General features: G+C 41.6%; 1 protein-coding gene across 1 annotated transcript in view; it reads left to right on the top strand.

The window, feature by feature from the left end:
- slc6a17 (solute carrier family 6 member 17) overlaps positions 1-23604 on the top strand; it is a 66155-nt gene that overhangs the window by 23750 nt on the left and 18801 nt on the right. Inside the window, exons 3-7 of the mRNA XM_063065475.1 lie at positions 11369-11526; positions 15862-15988; positions 17050-17231; positions 18422-18532; positions 19854-20095. Of these exons, the coding sequence (XP_062921545.1) occupies positions 11369-11526; positions 15862-15988; positions 17050-17231; positions 18422-18532; positions 19854-20095 (820 nt within the window). The remainder of the gene's footprint in view (positions 1-11368; positions 11527-15861; positions 15989-17049; positions 17232-18421; positions 18533-19853; positions 20096-23604) is intronic.

Raw genomic sequence — 23604 nt, 5'->3', positions numbered from 1 at the left:
ATAATAAAGTGCTGCTGAAGGCTGCTAATAAAATGAAAAAAATAGATACTTTTTATATCTGTCTGATTTGGAATCTGAAGGGATGAACTTGGCTCCTCCAGACCCTGCATTATAGCATCAGCTACAAATTCACTGAATCTTCGCTACTTAAGGCCCAATCCAGAATTTCAACTTTCAATACCCATTTCCTGATCTCCCCTTTTCCATATCTGATCTCTGAATTCTGGTCTCTCCATTCTTCTCCCAGTTGCTTCACTTGTACCATTCTTCCATTTTTCTACACCTACTCTTTATCATATTCTCTTTTCCTTCTCCTGACACTCCCTCAGTCTCTTTTTTTAACCAATTATCTCCTCATGATTATTTCCCCTTTCTATATCTCTCTTGTTCTGTCCCCACTTTCGAATCTGATCTCTCTCTCTTTTTCTCTATCCTGTCCTGTTCTGTCCTCACCTCAGAATCTGATCTCTCTCTCTCTCTCTCTGTTGTATGAATTCCTTGTTCAGATTACTATCTCTTTTCCCAAGTTTTATGTCTCATTCTCCTCCTGACTTTCATTCCTCTCTCCTTGTTGTCTATTTCTAAATGTTAGTTCAACCCTAATCCACACCTCTGAGATGAACCACCATCTTTTTATTTGGTCTTCCAGATCAAAAGACATGATTATTAAACTATGGGATTATTGGTACATTAATATTCTTTAGGGAAATAAACCAGCTGTACTCAACATATCTGAGTCCATATGTAACTCCCATCCCACGACAATGACTCTTAATTGCTCTCCAAAGTGATGAGGGAGAATATTCATTGACTACTATAAGTCAAAAAGATCTATACTATGTTTCAAATCAAATAAACCAATAAGCATTGACAGTAGTGCACGTCTTGAAAATGGAAATCAGTGTTGGCTGCCAACAAATGAAAATGTTTTTAATAGCGCACAATTCACAAGACATCAAAGCTCCAAATGGTTCTTCAGTTTCGTATTGAATAAGAGATATGTAAATCCTCGTCCATATAAAAATAACATTTTTGCACATACTTGTTAATTGATTAATTTGTTAGCAATTTTTGCATCAAATATTATGTTGCAGTATTTGTGCTCCCAGCTCTAGTGCTGTCTCAGTCAGCAATAATGAACAAGTATTAGTTTAGACACTAGCCTGCTTCATGCTTGTCTAACTTTCTATTTTAGTGACTCATTTGTACTGTCAGCATAAATTGATTCAAATTTATTTCTTAAAGTTCAGTGGCTCAGCAAGCAAATTGCTAAGGGTCTCAGGAATACACAACGTCTGCAAATGAGCTAATTTCAGCCACGTAACTCCTTAACACTCTCCCTACTTTTTGGCTGATATTTCTGGTTCTGAACCTAGATAGTAAACCAGGTTGGATAGATCATCAGACGAGGACTAGATGGGGTTATCAGATGAGGACTGGATGAGGTCACCAGCTGAGGACTACATGGGGTAATTAAATGAAGGTTAGATGAAGTCATTAATTGAGGACTGGGTAAGATCACCACCAGATGAGAGCTGTGCGAGGTCATTAGACGAAGACTGACCTGGTCCTGTCAGCAAACTTTTCTGGCTGTTTTTAGTAGTTTGCTTCAAAAAAAAGACATTGATGAAATGCCTGACCCATGAGAGCCTGCAGATGCTGGCAAACTAAAGTAACACACACAAAATGCTAGAGGAACTCAGCGGGTCCAGCAGCATATAAGGAGGGAAAAAAAAACAGTTGACATTTTGGGCCGCGACACTTCACCAGCCTGACACTTTGACTGTTCTTTTCCCTCTCTGGATGTAACCTGGCCTCCTGAGTTCATCTGGCACATCATAAACTCAAGAGATTCTTTAGATGCTGGAAATATTCTGATGGCCTGAACATTGATTTCTCTAACTTCTGGTAATTCCTCCCCTGTCCCCCTTGCCCTTGTCTTCCATTCCTAATTCTGATTTCACACTTTCTCCTTCTCTTCATCTCACTAGACCATCTTGTTCCCTTCCTCTTCCCTTTCTTCCTTGGCCTACTATCTTCCCCTATTAGATTCCTTCTTCTTCTGCCTCTTACCTCTTCCAGCTATCACCTCCCAGCTATCAATCCCCCTCATTTGGTCTTGCCTATCATGTGCCTGATTGTGCTCTTTCCCCTCCCACCCCACCTTCTTATTCTGCCTTCTCACCCAACCCGTGATGATGATCCAGTCCTGAAGAAGGGTCTCGACCTGAAACATTGACTTTTTAATTTTCCTCCATAGATGCTGCTTGACCTAGTGAGTTTCTCCAGCATTTTGTATGTGTTGATGAAGCGCTTGCAGCTGAATGCAAGATCTTCTGTTTTATGTATCTAGCATGAAACATTTTATTTGAATGCCATAAGATATTGATAACTATTTCAGTCTAACATAATAAACGCTCAGTGATACGTGATCAGACTTCAACACAACAGCATAATTGAAATTCTGTCGTAGATGAGTTCTGATTAGAGTGATGGAACATCTTACATTCTAGTCATTCACAAATCCTTCATTTTCTGTAAATATATTTTTCATAATAAGATCAGAAGCACCCTGAAGATAGATGTCCTTCAAAAAATTCAGCCTGTCATTCAAATTCAGGTCAGGCATACTGGGGTCCAGTAATGATAAAAATACTTAACAATATGGTTGCTGAAAATCCATAACTGAAGAATTGATCATAATTTTAATGCAACTGTAAACCAGCAAGGAGACAACCTCTTCAGGTGAAGCATTGGAGGAAGGAGGTAATGAATTCACGAAATGGTGAAGGATAAAGGACCAGTGCCCAAGGATGACTAAAAGCTGGGAGTTAATGGCATGTGTTGGTGAGCAGATTTAGTCAGAGCCATTTCAGCTTCCAAGTTGACTGGGAATGTGAACACTTCAGAGAAATAACATTTCCTTTATCCACAAGAAAGTCACAGGGATCCACCTGCTATGGATCCCCACTCCCCATGCTCCGGTAAATTGCATGCTCCTCCCCCTCCCCTAAATTGGGAAATTATCCAGGTTCACAAACCTATTGGGAAATTACACAGCTCCTCACCTGACCCCATCATTGAATTGGTGGGGAGTGGGAGGAGGGAGACTACGCATCATCCACAACCTTGCTTTACCTTCTGGAAATTTACCCATTCCTCTCCACTCGGAGAAATTATCTGCTACCGCACTCCAGCCCCTAGATTTTATGTGAAGTAAGCTAGATCCCTTTCACTATCTGGTTAATTAGACAGGTTCTCTCTGGATACTGAAAGATTATTGCTGTCCCTTCCACTTTCTGGTAGATATTGTAATTCCCTTCTTCAGTTCTTCCCTATAAAGATATTGCACAGTTGTTCACTCCTGGGTGTTAATGAAGGAGATTCTGCTGCCGAAGAAAATTCCTAGTTCAAACTAAGATGCAGTTCGCAAACTGCTCAGCATTAAAAATTACAAGGTCATAAAGTAAAATCACTGAGGCCTTCCATCTAGTCACTGCAGAGAGAGAGAGAGAAAGAGAAAGCGAGGATAAGTCACTCCTTCAGACCCATTTAGTGTTTTCTGATATGTTTTCAGGGCTATATCCTCCCTCAGCCCAGTCTGATCCAACATAAGCAATTGAGCACATCTCATTCACACGTCCAGGAACTGCAGGTAAGTGTATCAGTAAACTCAGAGACTGAGGCATGAGTATTCATCTACTACTGGCTAATACCAAGCTGCATGTTTGATCTTCATAAACTAATTAATCTAGTGACAGTCCTTGGGCACTAACTTGCTGCCCAGTCTACATCTCAGATATAAGTCAGATGCTAAATGCATTTCATTGGCATTTCATTATCTGTACTCGGCACAATGACAATAAAGTTGAATCTAATCTCCTTCGAGTATGGAATCCAGATTTCATTCACAGAGCCTCTCTTTCTTCTTGTACTCATAGTCATCCCCTCAATTTCATTTAGCCTAGCCACTATTTCCAGACCCTTGACTACATCTCTTGTACATTAAGATGGACTCTTGGCCTTACAATCTACCCCATTATCATCTTGCACTGCACTTTTCACTTTTACACTTAGTTCTGCATTGTTTCTATTTTACTGCACGGTGCAATGATTTGATCTGTATAAGCAGCTTGCAAGACAAGCTTTTCACTGTACCTTGGTACATGTGATGATAATAATAATAAACAAATATCATAGAAGCCAGCAGTGTTAGGTGAGAAAGCCATTTGCCTCTATCTCCCTCCTCTCTCGGGATGATGAGCCCTTCATAACTGTCTAATGACATAAGACATTAAAGTCATCCCTCCACTTACCATTTAGCATGAGGGTCTAACACCTCTCCTGGACACTTTCCTACATAGTATCCCTGATCTGTGCTAATCCTTAATTACGTACCCTCCTACACAGAAACACAACAGAAATATTGAGCCATTCAGCCTGCTGAATTTATTCAGATTATAATGGCTTAAATCCATTTCCCACATAGGTTCCACATTCCTCATGTGATAACACTTGGTCAGTCTCGTTTTTTTTAATATTTCTATTTGATTGAGAGAGCTCTCAATAGTTTCAGAATTCCAAAGTTTGTGGATTGAAGACAAAAAAAAAAATCTGCAAGTGCTGGAATCTGTAGCACAAAACAAAATTCTGGAACAACCCAAGCAGCATCTGTGGCGCCAAAGGATGCGCATCAGGCCTCGGACTGAGAAGAAAGGAGAAAGATTGTCGGAACGTAGCATTCTGCAGGAGGGAAGGGACAGAGTTTCTGTTGACTGAAAGATTCTTTCCTGACATATGGCACCATCCCTGATCAACCTAACTCTCATTTTAGTATGGTGTCTGTTTGTTGGTGTTGAGTTCGATAATGAGGGATAGGGCAGAGAGCACACACCAGCAGGGCAGCAGGCAGGGTATTCAACTCAACTTTGTTGGTAACTCTGTTTATACAGTATGTGAACTCCGCCCATTTGGGGGTGGCTTACCCCTTAACTACCACGACAGTTGAAGTCTCCCATCTGAAGAAATGGTCTCCCTCCATCTTTATGAAATCTTTTAATTACCTTAAATACCTGAATTACATCATTACTTACTTAAGCTCATTGCCCCCTCTGTGGCATAGGCTGCAGACAGTAGCTTGCCAGAGTCCTTTGTCCATTAGCTTCTGTTGGGGTTTCTGTAGCTCTGGGTTTTTATGAGGTGGAGTTGCTAGCCCCATGGCCAACCCTCCTCCTTTAGCAGCCAGACTTGGGATCATTGATAGCAGAGTCCAATTACATCATGGCATAACCTTATAAATTTGAAGGCATATAGGCATACAAGCTTCTCATGCCCAACCTGCCTTATTATTCAGTCAGGACCAGAAACTGCTTTGTAACTATCTCCCGCCATTGTCCCATCCACCACTCGCAAAACATTACTACACCTACTCTGAGATGCTATGCCCAAAGCTGATAGAAGTACTCTCAATAGAGTGTAAATTTGACTTGATGAATTTATATGACTATGACATTCCAACTGTTTGTATTCAGGCATCATTTGAGCTAAAGCTGATTGACCATATTCTTTAATTAATTTTTGTACCTGTCCATCAAATTGTTATCATTTCCACATCCAGACAGCTAATTGCAAAAACTGAACTTCTGGAAAAACTCAGCAGATGAAGCAACAACTGATGGAAGCCCTCAATCCGAAATGTTAACATATCCCTTCTTTCTCCATAGATGCTGCCTCACCCACTGAGTTCTTTTGGCATTTATTATTTGCTCCAAATTTCAGCATCTACAGTATCTTGTTTATCTCCTGGGAAGCTAAATCTCTTGTGATTCTCACAGAAGTCAGCAGATATCAGCAGAAGTTTGACTCGCGCATGATGCTTGCTTATTTGCTGGAGATATGGATTTTAACTGTTTTAAAATTCATCCCTAGAAGCTGGACATTTCTGTCAGTTCTACATCCATTGGTCCTTCATGGTAACAAAGTAACAATGAGCCACAATAGTCCATGAGATCGAGGCTGGTTCACATTGCCATTGGTTTAGGACTTTCAGAAAATCGAAAAAATTGTGTATGGTGGAGGGAGTAACTTGAACTGCTGGTGGATGTCTGTTACTGTATAGCACTGGAATACCATGCAAATATGTTTAGGTTTGCAACTTTATAGCTCAAGGATTCAGTACAGAGATTTGGAATGTAGAACACAGCAGAGGAATAGGCTCGTCGGCCCATGATGTTGTTCCAAACTAATTCAGCGAAGGATACCTCATACCTTCTGTCTGTTCCTTGTCCGTATCGCTCCAGACCCGGCATATTTACATGCCTATCTATCTAAGAGCATCATAAAAGTCTCAGTCGTATCCACCATCATCCTTGGCGGTGCATTTCTGCACCCACTACTCCCTGTGTGAAAAGAGGTGTGCACCGCCTTGCATATCTCTTTTGTAATTTCTCTCTCTCACCTTCATTGCATGCCCTTTAGTGCTGGACATTTTTGACCTTTGGGGGAGAAAATGTATGGCTATCTACTCTATGTCTCTGCAACACACATCAAAATTGCTGGTGAATGCAGCAGGCCAGGCAGCATCTATTGGAAGAGGTACAGTCGACGTTTCGGGCCGAGACCCTTCGTCAGGAGTCACGACAGGTCCTGACGAAGGGACTCGGCCTGAAACGTCGACTGTACCTCTTCTAATAGATGCTGCCTGGCCTGTTGCGTTCACCAGCAACTTTGATGTGTGTTGCTTGAATTTCCAGCATCTGCAGAATTCCTCATGTTTGTGCTACTCTATGTCTCTCATCATTTTATAAACTTCTAACCTGTCTCCCCCTCAGCCTCTTGAGCTCCAGAGAAAGCATCTCTAGTTTGACCAACCTCTTCTTGTAGTATATGTCCTTTAATCCTTTATCACTTAAAATTAGATTTGCAGTTCAGGAAGAGGGCATTTGACTCCTCATCTCAATATGTAACCTTAAAGCACCTTGATGGGTAAGGGATGTGGTGTTATAAGGTGAGGACACGATACTGATGACTACAGTTCTATAATTGAATACAATTGAGCTACAGTATGGATGTACTGAGTAACGACCTCTCATGTTACAGTACAAGTGGATACCATCTGGATACACACTTCATGGTATGATTCTGTCTTTAATAAAATAAGAACGGTTGGGTACAGATCTGTCACTGTCTGATGCTGGAGAAAGTCTAAAAGGTTTCGGTATGGTCTGAATGGGCTGAAGGGCCTGTTTCTCTTCTGGTACTTCTCTGTGACTCTAGAATTCTATTGGTTGCAGGTCTGTGGCTGACTGTACACACAGGTCTGACCGTCTGTTATTACAGTGGAGGTAACCTGCTAGACACAACTAGATGCAGGTGTATCAGTGAATGATGTACTGCTGGTAGTACAGATCTGCTGCTGGTCATGGTGGGGGTGCAGCAGTTTTCAGGGGGTATATTTAGACTACTGAGGATTACCACCCTTTGTGCAGTCCATTGCTGAACGTGGAGCTGTGACGACCACCTGGGGTCGGATCAGATGGCGAACGCCTTCCTCGCACTGACACAAGTCTGCTGAATCCTTGAATAAATTAAGTCATACATCATGAGTCACAGGAGGATGCGGGAAATGATCCAAAAAGGCCCCTGGCATTTGTTATATTTTCCAAATGTATTTACAGCTGCGACAATCACCTGGGTATCATCGTACAGAAAATGTCCCAGATTTCACTTCAGTAGAATATCCTGCACCATGCCCTGTTAGTTAGACATTGTTTCTCAGCCTTCATTCCGTCTTGTGTTTGTTGTCTCTATTTATCAGCCCTTGGGACATTTTTCTACATATTACACTTGCTATGTACTTACCCCTTCGCTGGCATCTTTCAAAGGCTGCAACAGAGTGTTCCCAGCACCACTGTTATTCTCTATTCCATGAATTTTTCAATTACAAGCCTGCTCAGCTATCCATGTTGTCTAATTCCTTCTTCTAATGTGACTGAACTCTGTCCCTATATCAGTTCTACAATTGCACAAACTCTTATCCATACACTTAAAACCTCTAGTTATGGCCAATTGATGGTCTCCCATCTAACATTCGAGATCCAAAACTCTGCCACTTGCATCCTGATTTCAACCAAAAATTGTGTGGTCATCAGCCTGATTTTGGTACATATTTTTTAAAATTCTGACCCTTGTTTTCAAAACCTTCCTTGGCCTCACCTTGGGAACCTTCTCCAGTTCTCCAGACCACCTCTGAGATCACAGTGGTGCCTCCAACCTGGTTATAGGTCAAGAACGGGCCCAGTTCATACAGACATTCAAGAATTCATGGTAAGATTCTTGGCCATGTGGAGGATCAGAGGGATCTTGCGGTCTGAGTCCATAGGACACTCAAAGCTGCTGTGCAGGTTGACTGTGTGGTTAAGAAGGCATATGGTGCATTGGCCCTCATCAGCAATGGGATTGAGTTCAAGAGCTGAGAGGTAATGTTACAGCTATATAGGACCATAGTCAGACCCCACCTGGAGTACTGTGCTCAATTCTGGTCACCTTACTACAGGAAAGATGTGGAAGCTATAGAAAGGGTGCAGGGGAGATTTACAAGGATGTTGCCTGGATTGGGGAGCATGGTTATGAAAACAGGTTGAGTGAACTAGGCCATTTCTCCTTGGAGTGACGGAGGATGAAAGGTGACCTGATAGAGGTGTAAAAGATGATGAGAGGTATTGATCGTGTGGATAGTCAGAGGCATTTTCCCAGGGCTGAAATTGCTAGCACGAGACAGCACAGTTTTAAGGTGCTTGGAAGTAGATAGAGGAGATGTCAGGGGTATGTTTTTTTTAGACAGAGAGTGGTGAGTGCATGGAATGGGCTGCCGGTGGCGGTGGTGGAGGCGAATACAATAGGGTCTTTAAGAGACTTCTTGGATAAGTACATGGAGCTCAGCAAAATAGAGGACTATGGGTAACCCTAGGTAATTTCTAAAGTAAGTACGTGTTCGGCACAGCATTGTGCGCCGAAGGGCCTGTATTGTGCTGTAGGTTTTCTATGTTTCTAATTCACTTGCACTAATCCTGCATTCCTCTTTAAGAATATCCCCTTTTTAATTTTCTTGCATTTCCAGATTCTACCTCTCACTTACAAAGTAGGGACAATTTAAAACCACCAACCAGCATGGGTGTGGGATATGGGAGGGAACCAGAGCACCTGGGGGTTACAGGTAGAACAAGCGAACTCCACACAGGCAGCACCAAAGGTCAGAATTAAAGCTATGAAGCCACGAGACAGCAGCTCAACAAGCTCCACCTATGGCTGCCACTTGTGCTTTCCTGATTTTAATTTGTTCCATCGTTGATGTTACTTTGACTAGAAGTTAAGTAACAAATAAATGCAGCTTCAGTTTTGGAACTCCATCACATCCTAACTCCTCCTAAACTCCCCTTCTACCTCTCTGCCCCTCTCCAACCTCCTATCTCTCCATAAATTTTCCAGAGCATTTAGTCACATGCCCAATTATCTCTTTATTTTCCTTGGAAAGGCTCTATATAAATCAGGCGTCAATTCCTTGACTGATTTGTAATTGCTTGTGGTTAATTAAGCAAAGTCACTGAAAGTCATTGTGCATTCAACCTGGAGGGCTGGATTTCTGCTTTATCGCAATGTTTGCTAACAGGCCCCAGAGACAGGAGTCTGTGACTCTCGGCAGTGCCATGTGGTCATTGACTGCTAATTCATGATCCCGTCCAGGGTGGCAATTAAACTGAGATTAATGACATTACCCAGGCATTTTTTCACAGTTTCAAAATACTGGTCCTGGGGGTCAGAATGAAGTTGTGACGTGAATTGGCATTGGGCTGAGATGAGTTGACTGCCTTCCAATAAATGTTTCCAATCACTTTTCCATGGTGACATGATGTAATCCTTCAAATCACATTGTTACCCTTCGGGGTTTGGGCAGGAAGAGTTGGGAAATCAATCTAAAAACGAAGCGTGAGGTCAGGTTAGGAAGCGAGGCTTTGAGGGAGTGTGAGCTGGAAGGAGTTAAGGCAGTTGAATTAGGGTCAAGTTTAAAAGGAGCAAAGTCAGGGCAAGGGTCACGTTTGTACTTCTGAGTCAGAAGAATGATATAAAGATGAGGAAGGAGGTATTGAGTTCAAGTATTAGGGTATAAATGATTGGGACAAAAATTCAGAAAACATGTGCTAAGGGACTTGGAGTTCTAGTTCAGGACTCTCTCAAGATTAACTTGCAGTTTTGAATCAGTAGTAAAGAAAGCAAATGCAATTTATCAATTGTTTCAAGAGGATTAGAATATAAAAGCAAGGATCCACTGTCGAAGCTTCATAAGGCATTGGTGAGACCATACCTGAAATATTGTGAGCAATTTTGGGCTTGGTATCTAAGGAAAGATGTGCTGGCCCTGTAGAGGGTCCAGGGGGGGTTCATAAGAATTGTCCCAGGAAAGAAAAAGGCTTAACATATTGAGGAGTGTTTGAAGTCTCTGGGGCTGTACTGGATAGAGTTCCAAAGGATAAGGGGGGGAATTCATTGAAACCCATTGAATCTTGAAAGAATTGAATAGAGTGAAAGTGGAGAGGATGCCTCCATTCATCTAGGATCTGAAGGCACAGCTTCTAAATGAAGGGAAATGCCTTTAAAACTGAGATGAGGAGGAACTTCTTCGGCCAGAGGGTGGTAAATCTGTCGAATGTATTACGACAGTGGGTTTATAGAGGCCATGGGTGTACATTAAGCAGAGATTGATAGGTTCTTGATTGGTAAGGGTTTAAGAGTTGTGGAGAGAAACCGAATCAGATTTTTTATAAATTTTGTTGTTTTGTGGTAGTGATACAATGCAAGACATATAATTAAAATAATATTGAAAGTGGTGCCAGGAGTTAAGGAGGGAGGTTAAGGATGCAAGAACTGATGCAAGCAATGAGAAACTGAAAGACATTTTAGATGTAATTAGGAGCAAAGGGGGCTCGATTCTTAATGTGCTACGATAAGTGTCAATTATAGAAAGCCTCCACTGAAAAATAGTGCATTGTATGGGAACTGAATATTACGTCTGCTGTCATCAGAATGCCTCCTTCTATTAGGATAAAGAAGTGGGTGTTTGACATGAGCCACCTTGAGTCAATGTTTTCAGTTCTTGTAACACGAAGTTGGCCACAGATGTAAGGAAGAGATTCTGGAGGCATTAATAACTAAACCGCCTCTGCACCTGCCCGTCAGGCATAGAATAGATTACAAGGATCAGAGAATTCACAGACTCCCATTGATCTGGGAACATTTCACCTAACTGTTAAAACACAGTGTGAACCAGTTTAAATATATTCTAATTTATGTTAAATATTTGTCTAATTTGCAGGTGCTTATCTTGTTCCATACTTCATTCTGCTTCTTATCATTGGGATTCCTCTGTTTTTCCTGGAACTTGCAGTGGGCCAGAGGATAAGGAGGGGAAGTATTGGTGTCTGGAATTATATCTGCCCCAGGCTGGGAGGCATTGGATTTGCAAGTTGCATTGTGAGTACCATAGCTCAGTTAAGTGGCTTACAACTGAAGGAACTGTTTAGAATTGCTTGCACGATGTTGACCAGTCATCGATGGAACTAGGTTAAGAAACTCACTATGCAACTCTCAATTAGTCGAAGCTCGCACTTTATTGTCTCTGCATGAACAACAGCGTAACTGTGTTGACCCCGGGCCAACAACTTAGAACATGAATTCTACCATTCTCTTTGTTCCAATACTCACTCAGACCGCTTTTCCAATTTATGACACTGAAATGGGGAATGTCTGTTGATCCTTCTTCTCCTAGCCCCTAGGATGGGGTTCTTCCTTGCGATGGTGAATCTCTGATAGAATTCATCGCTAGCTTGTATCCAAAAACCCCTGTTTTTATATTCATTCCTTACCATTTCAAATGTTGCCTTTTAGTGTTATTTGCTATGAGTCATCCAACTGACCAGTAATATCTTCTTACTGGCTCAGGTCCAAGCCAGCATCTTTTTATTGCCCTACTTCCGCAAGTGACAACTGGTAATTTATGGCTCTTTGTTTTCAGTCAGGAACCAGCACGAATCACTCAGGACAGACACAAACCCCAACATTTATAAACCTGCATGTTATATCCAACCACAGAACACCTCCCAAATAATTTCTTATTTAGAAATTGTCTCTAGTCTACCTGTAGCATCATTGTGTCTACTTTAAAATACTGAAAGCCAAGCAACTCCAGTTCACAAAATGGAGGATATAGAGCAGCTTCACAAAATGGCAGCCTCCGTTCCTTTGACCTCATGGCAAGGACAAAGACAATTGGTTTGTCTGCTTCCATTGTCCTCAACCCACTTGAATTTGATGTTTTCTGTTTCTTTTTATGAGTGGAATAGTTTGAATTTTAGCTCAGAACCACATGAAATGGACTGAGTGAAATGTGTAAGTTTTTAAGAATTTGAAACTTGATTGCTACTCACCCACTCCCAACACCAGCTGAGAGGGAAGAGAAGAGAGTAACCAGCACTTTCTCAGAGGTAGTTTGTTCCCAAAAGTACTATATTGAAACCACACATCTCAGAATTAACCTCTCATCCCCTCATTCCACTCTCTTTCCCTCCATCATAGAATCATGGAGTCATCCTGCATTAGAACACAGCCTTTGGCCATTCATATCAAATATCAATTATCCAATTATGTTAATTCTATTTTCCAGCATTTGACCCATAGCTTTGTATGCTTTGGAACCTTAAGTACTCCTCCAGATGCTTCACAGATGTAGATCTCTGCTTCTACCAGCCTCTCAGTCAATGTGCTTTAGATTCTACCCACCTTCTGGAGGAAAATACTTCCCCTCAGACCTCCTAAATTTCCTCCTTATCACCGTTAACCTATGCTTTCTGATTTTAGACACTTTTATTATAGAGAAAAGTGTCTTACTACTCACCCTACTCTCTTATACTGATACATACTGTAACCTTATCCCTCCCCAGCCTCCTCTTCTCTGTGGAAAACAAGCTCAGCTTATCCTGACCTCCTCGTTGCGGAAAAACTTTATTTCAGGCAACATCCTGGTGACAGAACTTTACACAATACTCCAGCTGTCACCTAACCAAAATTATGTATGGTTTTCTTCTGTTCTGTGCTCCAGTTAATGAAAGTGAGAATCTCACTGCTAAGGAATGTGAGAATCTCATCTACATATCTTCTCATTTGTTTCATCTACCTCTGCTGTAACCTTCAGTGGTCCTTGGGCTTGTACATCAAGGCTCTTTGCTCCTAATTTTCATAAAATATCCTTCCCTCCTCCTTCAGGAACAGATTAATTCCACTCTAGGTTAAGAATATTTACTGACATCTCGATAATCCTTTACAGTGATGAAATTAAGGACACCTTTTATCATCACCGTACTGTTAACTAGCTATTCTTAATTTTGCATGTAGGCAGTGAGTTAATATTATTATTCAGTATTCAGTATTTTAGTTTGTTTCGATAACATATGTTTAGTTAAAGGGGAACCTTTTTTTTTACAAGGGTTGTTTTTTTTTCCATTGCTAATAACATAATCTAACCAAGATTATGTTATTAAAGAGTTTCAATGCAATACAGAAGTTTTATTATGGTATGTTTATAATGGGTGCTTAGTTACAACTATTCTAAACGGATATCCTCAGTCTGTCTTCCTGTAACCCTGTTCCTGGAACTCTTTCCCCATTGCCCTATTCAGAGTTAGTCCAATACCACTGCCACCCCCCATCCCAAACTTAGCAGGCCATTCCCATTCACCCCATTCCCCAAGTCCATTCCTCCAGTCCATCCCTCTCCTCAATCTTTAGTCTGCTCATTCCTGCCTCAGAGCACTTCACAACCCGACTCTCCCCCCTCCCCAACCATTCTTCTTCTCCTGTCAGCCTCACCTCCCAGTCAGTTTTTGTTTGCTTGAAATTAATTAGTCTGTTGCTGTTAGAGTATAAGAGTACATTATGACATCATAGTACAAGAAAAAAAATAAGTAAGAACAGATCACGAGGTCCCTTGGACCTTCCCAGCCATTCTGTATCAACAGGGCAGATTTTCCCCTGTCATCATCTTCTCTTCTGTGCCATTCCGCTTAGCCTTCAGTTCCCTGACCTTTCAAAAATTATCTCTTCTCTCTTTACATGTTCCCAATGATCATGCAGCCACAACCTTCCAGGATAGAGAATTACAAGAATTTATCCTCATCTTTGAGAATTTTCTATGCACAGTTTTTAATGGCCACTTGCTAACCCTGAAGAATATTAAATATTAGCCTTATTTATCACACATACATTGAAACACAGTGAAATCCATCTTTTGTGTCAAGGATGAGCTGGGGGCAGCCTGCAAGTCTCACCATGTTTCCGGCACCAACGTAGCATGCACACAACTTACAAACCCTAACTTGTACGTCTTTGGAATGTGTGAGGAACCTGGAGCGTCTGAAGGAATCCCAGACAATCATGAGGAGAACATACAAACTCCTTACAGACAGCAGCAGGAACTGAGCCCTAATCTTACAGCTGGGTGGAGGAGCAACACCTTCTATTCCAACTGGGTAGTTTCCAACCTGAAGACATGAAAAAATTTCCCTCCCCCTCTCATTTTCATCTATTCCCCACACCGGCCTCTTCCCTCTTCTCACCTGCTTATCACCTCCACTGGGGTCCCCTCCTCATTTCCTTTTGCCTATGGTCCACTCTTCTATCAGATTCCTTCCACTCCAGCCCTTTACTTTTCCTACCCACCTGGCTTCCCCTATCATCTTCTAGCTATCTAACTATCCTCCTCCCCCCACCTTTTTTTATTCTGGTGTCTTCTCCCTTCCTTTCCAGCCCTGCTGACGTGTCTCAGCCCGAAATGTCGACCGTTTGTTCATTTCCATGGATGCTGCCTCATCTGCTGAGTTCCTCCAGCGTTGTGTGTATCTTGCAGCTGGAGCTGTAAAGTGTTATGCTAACTGCTATGCTGCCATACTGACCCCTTGTTGGCCATTCAACCACTACTGGAATTATCAGCTACACCGTCACACCCCCTAAAGATCTGCTTGTGTCAATAAGATCACCGCTTATTCTCCAAAACTCTGAAGAAGATAGATCTAATTCCTTCAGTCACTGGTGATAGAAATTTCCAGGAATAACAATATCAAGGTGTCATTGACTTCTTGACCACTTGCAGGACTGCTTGCTAACATTTTGCAATTTGTGCATACCTACACCTTGACCTCTCTGTACTTCACTCATCTGCAATTTTTCACCATTTAGATAATAGTCCACCATTAGATTCCTCTTACTGAAGTGCTTGACCCCACATTTAACTCAACCTATCAAGTTTTCAGCCACTTACTCAACCAATCCACATCCTGCTACAGACTAAGATTCTCATTGCAACATACCCTCCCATTTGTTTTCATATCATCAGCAAGCTTGGATACTTTACTGTCAAATCCCTCCTCTGGGTAATATAATTATTAATATAATTATTTCAATTAATATATATCATAAGACATTAATTTTCATCATGAGGCTGTGATATTCCATGTCCTGTCTTGTCAATACACAGCTCCTCAAACCTGCACTGCTTGGTACATTGCTAATCTGCATTCTGTAGGAGCGATGTAGGAAATGGTAGTTTATTCTTTTCTTTCCTACATAAGTGATATGATTGGAGAATCTTCTTCCCAAGGAAATCCTTATTACGTACGTGCAAAGTGAGAGTTTTGGTAAGATTGAGAATCCTACACTGTGGTCATGCAGCACAGTTATTTAGTTAGGGCTTTGATCCTGCCTTATTGCTTTCTGCTGTGTCTGATACTCAGTCAGTGCTTTCTGTTCCTTTACCAGGTGTGTTTCTTTGTTGGGCTTTACTACAATGTCATTATCGGTTGGAGTATATTTTACTTTTTCAAATCCTTCCAGTCTCCACTTCCATGGAGCGAGTGCCCACTGATCACCAATGGCACTGTTACCAGTAAGTAATTGATTTCATTCAGTGGTCGGTCAGTAATTCTGTTTTCCATTCTTTGTTCTTTCAGTTTCTCGTCTCTGAATGTTCTGATTCCAGGAATGATCTCCAGAGAGCTAATCAGGAAGGGAATATAAGCCATTGGCTCAATTTCAGGAAATGTCAACTAGAATTCCATGCCAAGTTACTGGAAGACAGACTCTGTGACCCTGTGCAGAACCTTGATAAGGCTCTCCTAGGTTTTCTCACACCCCATTCTTTCAGATTTAAGTGATATTTCATTGAGGAGGTTCACCACATAATTGTACTTTGTGTGGTTTTATGTTTTTCTATGATCAGTGGGTGAGAACCAGAAGTTATGGTCCCAAATAAGAATTGCTGTTTTAATAATGTTGGATCTTCAAGTTTTTTTGTGATACTCTTTCTAGGGCTAGGGTAGGGTATCTCAGAAAATTATGCCTTTTGATCTGTGAAATCATTTTTCTAATTGTAAAATTGTCCTTAGGACTCTGTGACAGGAGTTGCTGATAACAAAATTTCTCAGATGAAGTACTGTATCTTCCTTGGGCAATGTCACTCCCTGAAGTATTGGTTGGAATCTTTCCTTAGAGTCTTCCTTGCCAACTCAGCCTCTTGCCCCACGGTAACGTAGCACGACACTATTACAGCTCGGGCATCAGAGTTTGGAGTTCAATTCCACCACTGTTTGTAAGGAGGTCATGTGGGTTTCTACTGGGTGCTCTGGTCCCTCCCACATTCCAAAGATGTAATAATTAGTAGATTAATTGATCATTGAATATTGTCCTGTAATTAAGCTAGTCTTAAATAAGTGGGTTGCTGGGTGGTGCAACTCTTTGAGCCAAAAGGCCCTATTCTGCATTGATTTCTAAATAGGTATTCAGATGTACTTCCCCAAGCATACTCCTGTGATTGACTAACTGTTTGGCTATGGGTTTGTACTCTGGACCAACAGAAACATAGAACACCTGAAATTGCATTAATCTTCTTCTTAACACTCAGTGAAGTTGGTGCTGACACTAATATAATTGTTTTTGCTCTTACATCAGTTATAGAGCCAGAATGTGACAAGAGTTCAGCTACAACCTACTTCTGGTACAGAAATACACTGAACATCTCCAACAATATTAACGATGGAGGTGGTCTCAATTGGAAGATGACTCTCTGCCTGTTGTCTGCCTGGTTTATTGTAGGATTATGTACAATCAAGGGCATCCAGTCATCTGGCAAGGTAAATCTTTCAGTTCAAATAGGGAAAGGACTGAATGTTTTTTGCTCTTAGCCATACTCTGGGACAGTTTAATGAGACTGCATTGAATATTCTCCATTCTGACTTTATCTCACCCTTTCTCTTCTCTTCACCTGCCCATCACTTCCCTCTAGAACTTCTCCTCCTCCCCGTTTTTCCATGGTCCCATTGTCCTCTCCTGTGAGATTCCTTCTTCTTCAGCCCTTTACGTTTTCCACCTATCACCTCTCAGCTTCTCACTTCACCCCACCTGCCTACCTTTCCCCTCACCTGGTTTTACCTATCACTTGCCAGTTTGTTCTCCTTCTCTTCTCCCCACCTTCTTATTCTGGCCTCTTCCCCCTTCCTTTCAAGTCCTGGTGAAGAGTCTTGGGTCGAAACATTGACTGTTTATTCCTCTCGTCAGATACTGCCTGATCTGCTGAGTTCCCTCAGCATTTTGTGTGTGTTGCTCTGGATTTCCAGCATCGGCAGAATCTCTTGTATTTATGATTAGCTGTATAGAATATGTTTTGTTGTCATTATGACTCATATTGCAATCATCCTGGGAGACTTTGAGATGACATTGATGGAGCTTAATCTGTCTCTAATGTTTAGAGGGTCGGAATTGAACTCATTTCACTGTCTATTGAATTTGTCCATGCCGATCCCTTGGAATATTTAATGGCATGGTATAGGAGGAGATCTATTTTGTATTTATCCCATGCTGTATCTGCGATGGGAGTGTTTGTAGGGCAGTCATAGAGTCATAGTTCACTCTTGCACCAGAATGGGTCCTTTGACTCATCAAGTCCATTTTGAGCTGTTTCTGCCGAGATCCATCAACCTACACCTGAACCGCAGCCCTCCATACTGCTCACACCCATGTACTTATCCCAAGCTGTTCCTAAATGTAGAAATGGAATCTACAGTGTTATGGGAAACTCAAGAGATTAAAGATTATGGAGTTTGGAGCTAAAAAGCAAACTGCTTGAGGAACTTAGTCATGCCACAACTGTAGAGTTAAGTGGACTGTTGACATTTCACATCAAACACTCCATCAAGTTTATTCTATAATATCAGAGCTAAACGTTGAAACTAGACTGATGTAGTGTTTTGTGTTAACGGAGTAGTATTCTGGCTCCCTGTGACTTCTCAGGTGCATTTCCATGCCTTTGCATTCACTTTTTCAGGTGATGTACTTCAGTTCTCTGTTTCCGTATGTTGTCCTGATCTGTTTCCTGATTCGAAGTCTCCTACTCAGAGGTTCAATTGATGGAATTCTCCACATGTTCACTCCTAAGGTACTTCAGCTCTTGCATTGCAGTTTGGGATTTACTTTAGAAAACAGACGGCTGTTGCCGAGCTCAGTGCTGCTGGAATGTGTATGCCTGGTGTTTGGAACACCGCACTCCACACGAGAGCCCCTGGCTTTATCCTCCTTTCTGGGGGTAAATGCCCCGGCACATGGTGAACCTTGGAGATGGGTGGGAGTGGAAATTACCTTTGGAAAGGACATATCCTGAAGACTGGAGCCCCACTTGTCCCTCTGATACTCACACCACAAAAAGAGAGGTAGGGATAGGGCTGTAAACCTGCCAGTTTATTATATTGTAAATCAAATTTCAACCAAACGAACAAATGTATTTCTCATTTTTGATTCATAAATACTGATGAAGTTCATTCATTTGGGGTTGATTTACATCCCCTCCCCTACATTGGAAGAAAGAGTGCAGAGGTAAAGCTTTAGTGTTAAGGAGTCTTGGTCTCTGGTGAGAAAGTCCAACCAGCTAAGTGGACTGAAGTCGTGGAAGGGTCTCGGCCTGAAACGTCGACTGCACCTCTTCCTACAGATGCTGCCTGGCCTGCTGCGTTCACCAGCAACTTTGATGTGTGTTGGTTAAGTGGACTGAAGGCCAGTTTGAATTCTATTGTTTTGTCCTTTTTTCTTATCCGTCATCCACCCCCCCCACCATACATACACACACACACACACACCACATCAGAACTTCCTTGCTTTCTTTTATCAATGCCTGTTGCCACTCCTGAACAAAACTGGTGAGGTCAGTGAACTGGTTTGCAAATATCAATCAAAGTTGTATGCAAATTCTGACCCAGCACTTATCCACTGCAAAGTGGACCCAGTTTCAGTTGTGCTTACGTTAAGTTGTCCTTTGTATATTATTAGTCAATATTAGTATAGTAACGGGCAGCGCAGTGGAGATACTGTACATCTCTGCCAAAGGAGGTGTAAGGAGCTCCTTCACTAGTCTGCAAGTCGCCCTTAGACAAGGTGTAGCACCTGCTTAGCCACCCACCCCCACCGATTAGGGTCATGTGAAACCATGGGAGCAGGTGGTGAATGGCCACATGAACAGCGGGTACATACCACTGAGTCCTGGTTATACGACCACTGACAGCAGGCAGACAAATTCTGAAGATTATAGATAATGGCTGGGGTCACCTGTCCTGTAAACACGCAGCCTAGAAGAAGGCAATGGGAAACTACTTATGTAGAAAAATTAGCCAAGGACAATCATGGTCAAAAGACCATGATTGCCCACATCATATGACTTGGCACATAATGATGGTGATGATTGGTATATTATTAATTTGTCGTTTCAGTTGGAGAAGATGATGGAACCGCAGGTATGGAGGGAAGCAGCTACACAGGTCTTCTTTGCTCTTGGTCTTGGGTTTGGGGGAGTCATCGCCTTCTCCAGTTACAACAAGAAAGACAACAACTGCCATTTTGATGCAGCCCTTGTGGCTTTCATTAATTTCTTCACCTCTGTTCTGGCAACACTTGTGGTGTTTGCGGTCCTAGGGTTCAAAGCCAATGTGATGAATGAGAAATGTGTCATAATGTAAGTTTGTCTCAGTTTCATGGAATATTATGTGTACTGAAATGTGAGAGAATATCTTAATCCCCTCCCCAAAAGAAATGGGAGAATGTGCTTCCAGGATTCACCTTATTCCTGGATCTCATTAGATTCGGGGTCCACGGACCCTTTGGTTAATGGTATTGATCCATGGCATAAAAAAGGTTGGGAACCGGAACCAATATGGTTTAACACATCATGCCTTCTTATCACAAAATAATTAACATTCAGGAAACTGCTTTTCTTTCCTCTCCCTTGCATATGTGGTGTTTTTTGCCTTTATTCCTGTGTGTTTGCACACTGCATATTCACTCTTTTTCTCCATTGTAAGAGCAGTAAAAGCTCCTGCACTCGTCATTTCTGACCTCAGCTGCACAGCACCCAAATCATAGGAACCATTCACTTCAGAAGCTCTGTTCTGGTGTTTATCTACAACAAGCGTTGTTCATGACACTAAACAAGATATCCATTGCCTTTCTGCGCCATGTGTTTACACAGGCTGCCCTTGCTTTGTTTCCTTCCTCCATTCCAGCTGGTAACAAGTTCCACATTCCCATAACTGCTTTAGATAGGGCGAGCAGAGGCAAGATGTTTCCATTAGCAGATGGTTTAGTGATGTGAACAGGAGATTTGATATTTGGGACAAAAGACGCACAGTTGACATTTAGCTCTCACTGCCTGCACATATGAAGGGAACGTAATCGTGACTTTAATGCATAAATTGAATGAACACCTGAGGAGAAATAATTTGGAGGGCTATCAAAGTTCAAAATAAATTTATTAACAAAGTATGTGTTGGGCACCATATAGTACCTTGAGATACATTTTCTTTCAGGCATTCACATTAGAACAAAGAAGTTCAGTAGAATCAATGAGAAACGACACCCAAAGAAAGACTGACAAACAACCAATGTGCAAAAGATGACAAACTTCGCAAATAAAGTAAAGAAAAGAAATAAAAATTACTGAGAACACGAGTTGTAGAGTCCTTGAAAGTGAGTTTATAGGTTGTGGAATCATTTCAGAGTTGAGGTGAATGTAATTATCCCTGCTGGTTCGGGAGCCTAATTGTTGAAGGGTAATAACTGTTGCCATGGTGAAAGAGTGGGTGAATGGGACCTATCCCAACACTCTACCTGGACCTGCCATGGCATTTGTGGACTGAATGACCTCCTTCTATACTTTAAGACTTACATGTGTCTCACCAATCTACTACATACCACTTACTTGTGCCAGCTCAGTATTCTCAGTCCCTGGTGTGGTCTCGATAACCCCCATTCCCCATTCACTGTACCTTCCCCTCCCCCAGTTCTCCTACCAACCAGCTCTGCAAATGTATCCTGAAGCTTGCACATCATTGTTGTATTGCTTGTTATTTGAGTTACTGTCACTTTCCTGTCAATTTGAACCAGCCTGGCCCTTCTCCTCTGACTTCTTTCATTAACAAGGCATTTTCACCCACAGAACTACCACTCATTGGGTGCTTTTTTTTTGTTTTTCGCACCATTCTCTGTAATCTAGAGATTTATGCTGAAAATCCTAGGAGATCAGTAATTTCTGAGGTACTCAAACTAGTCTGTCCGAGGCTAATGGCCAGAGTCACTTGGATCATTTTTCTTCCCCATTCTAATATTTGGTCTGAACAGCAATTGAATCTTTTGACAATGTCTGCGTGCTGTTATGCTTTGAGTTACTGCCACATGATTGGCTGATTAGGTTTTTACAATAACAAGTAGGTGTGGAGCTGTACCAAATAAGGTGGCCAGTGAGGGTAGTTTTATGAAGTATAGTGTACTGACATGAAGTTTGATATCCTGCAGATCTGATCTAAATTCTCTGCTGTTTTTGAAGCCCGATAAGTGTTTCCTTTTTGCAGTCGCCGTCTATTCCTTTTTTGGAAGTCACTACTGAATATGCCTCTACCAATTTTTTACACAGTGCTTTCCAGATCAGCGTGATATGTAAATTTTCTGCGTTCTAATTACCTCTTGATATATATTTAATTTTCTTAAATTGATGTCCTCTGGTTACAAATACCTTCTAGCCATGGGAGCTATTTCTCATATCAATTCACTTCATGGTTTTGAATGCCACAACAAAATCTTCTCATACTCTTCTGTGTTCAAGGGAAGGCAATACCAGCTTCTCCTGTCTCTACATATCTGAAACCCGTTATTTCTGGTACTGTTTCAAAGCTCTTCCCTGCACAACTCCCATGACATATTTTCTAAAGCACGGTGCCAGGAACTGAATGCAGTTCATCGGAACAGTAAAGCTTAGGGGCAGGCTTTTTGGCTCACAATGTCTATAGTGACCATCATGCCAATTTAAACTGGACATCTGTCTGTATGTGATCTACACTCTGTGGCCACTTTATTAGGTACACATGTACACCTGCTCATTAATACAAATGTCTAATCAATCATTTGCCAGTAACTCAATGCATAAAAGCATGCAGGCATGGTCAAGAGGTTCAGTTGTTGTTCAGGCCAAATGCTGGAATAGGGAAGATATGTGACCTAAGTGACTTTGACTGTGAAATAATTGTTGGCGCCGGATGGGTGGATTGAGTCTCTCAGAAACTGCTGATCTCCTAGGATTTTCATGCACAACAGTTTCTAGGGTTGACAGAGAATGGTGAAAAAACAAAAAAAAACATCCACTGAGTGGTGGTTCTGTGGGTGTAAATACCTTACTCATGAGAGAAGTCAGAGGAGAGTGTGATACAACAGCAGTATGCAGAAGAGCATCTCTGAACGCACAATATGTCAAACCTTGAAGTGGATGGGCTACAGCAGCAGCATACCATAAAGAAGTGGCTTTTGTATTTTGGATCCAGGTATTATGATGGAGAATTTTGCTAATTTTTGTATTAATTCTAATAGAATTTAAAAGTAGCTTTATTGTGTAATGGTTTGTGCGAGGTGACACTGTGCAGGCTCCTGCCATCTGTGAATGTGTAAATCCATTGTCATTTATTGTATTTTCCTGTGTTTGTGACATTCAGCATTCTAAAAGCCCTTAAATAAATCATTAAAGTCTTCTTGGAGATTCTAAATGCCATGAAGTTCTAAAAGCTCATTACATCAGAACTCAGGACAAAAAAAAAGACAATTAGATGCCAGAGTTTGTTCTGATTAATTAAAGGGATTGTGTTCTTTTTTGAGGACACAGGTTGGGAGTTGAACAGCACGTGTGGAAATGGGGGGTGTGGAGGGGTGAGGAACTGTCGATGCATTTGGTTGAGACCCTGCACACGAAATGTCGACAATTCCTTTTTCTCCACAGATGCTGCTCAGTCCATTGAATTCCTCCAGCAGCTTGTTTTTCTTGCACCTAATTGCAACATCAGTCTTGTGTCTCTTCTGTATTCTCTGACTGGGCTTGTTGCAATTATGGGATGTGTTAAATGTAAAGAGAGTACGATATAATGAAGCTAACTCATCTGTAAAGAAGCGGGCAAGTAACAGATCATTCAGCCCTTTCCACTATTC

This window comes from Mobula hypostoma, chromosome 13 (genome assembly GCF_963921235.1).
Source record: "Mobula hypostoma chromosome 13, sMobHyp1.1, whole genome shotgun sequence".
Classification (NCBI taxonomy): Eukaryota; Metazoa; Chordata; class Chondrichthyes; order Myliobatiformes; family Myliobatidae; genus Mobula; species Mobula hypostoma.
This window is presented reverse-complemented; position numbering and strand designations above follow the sequence as displayed.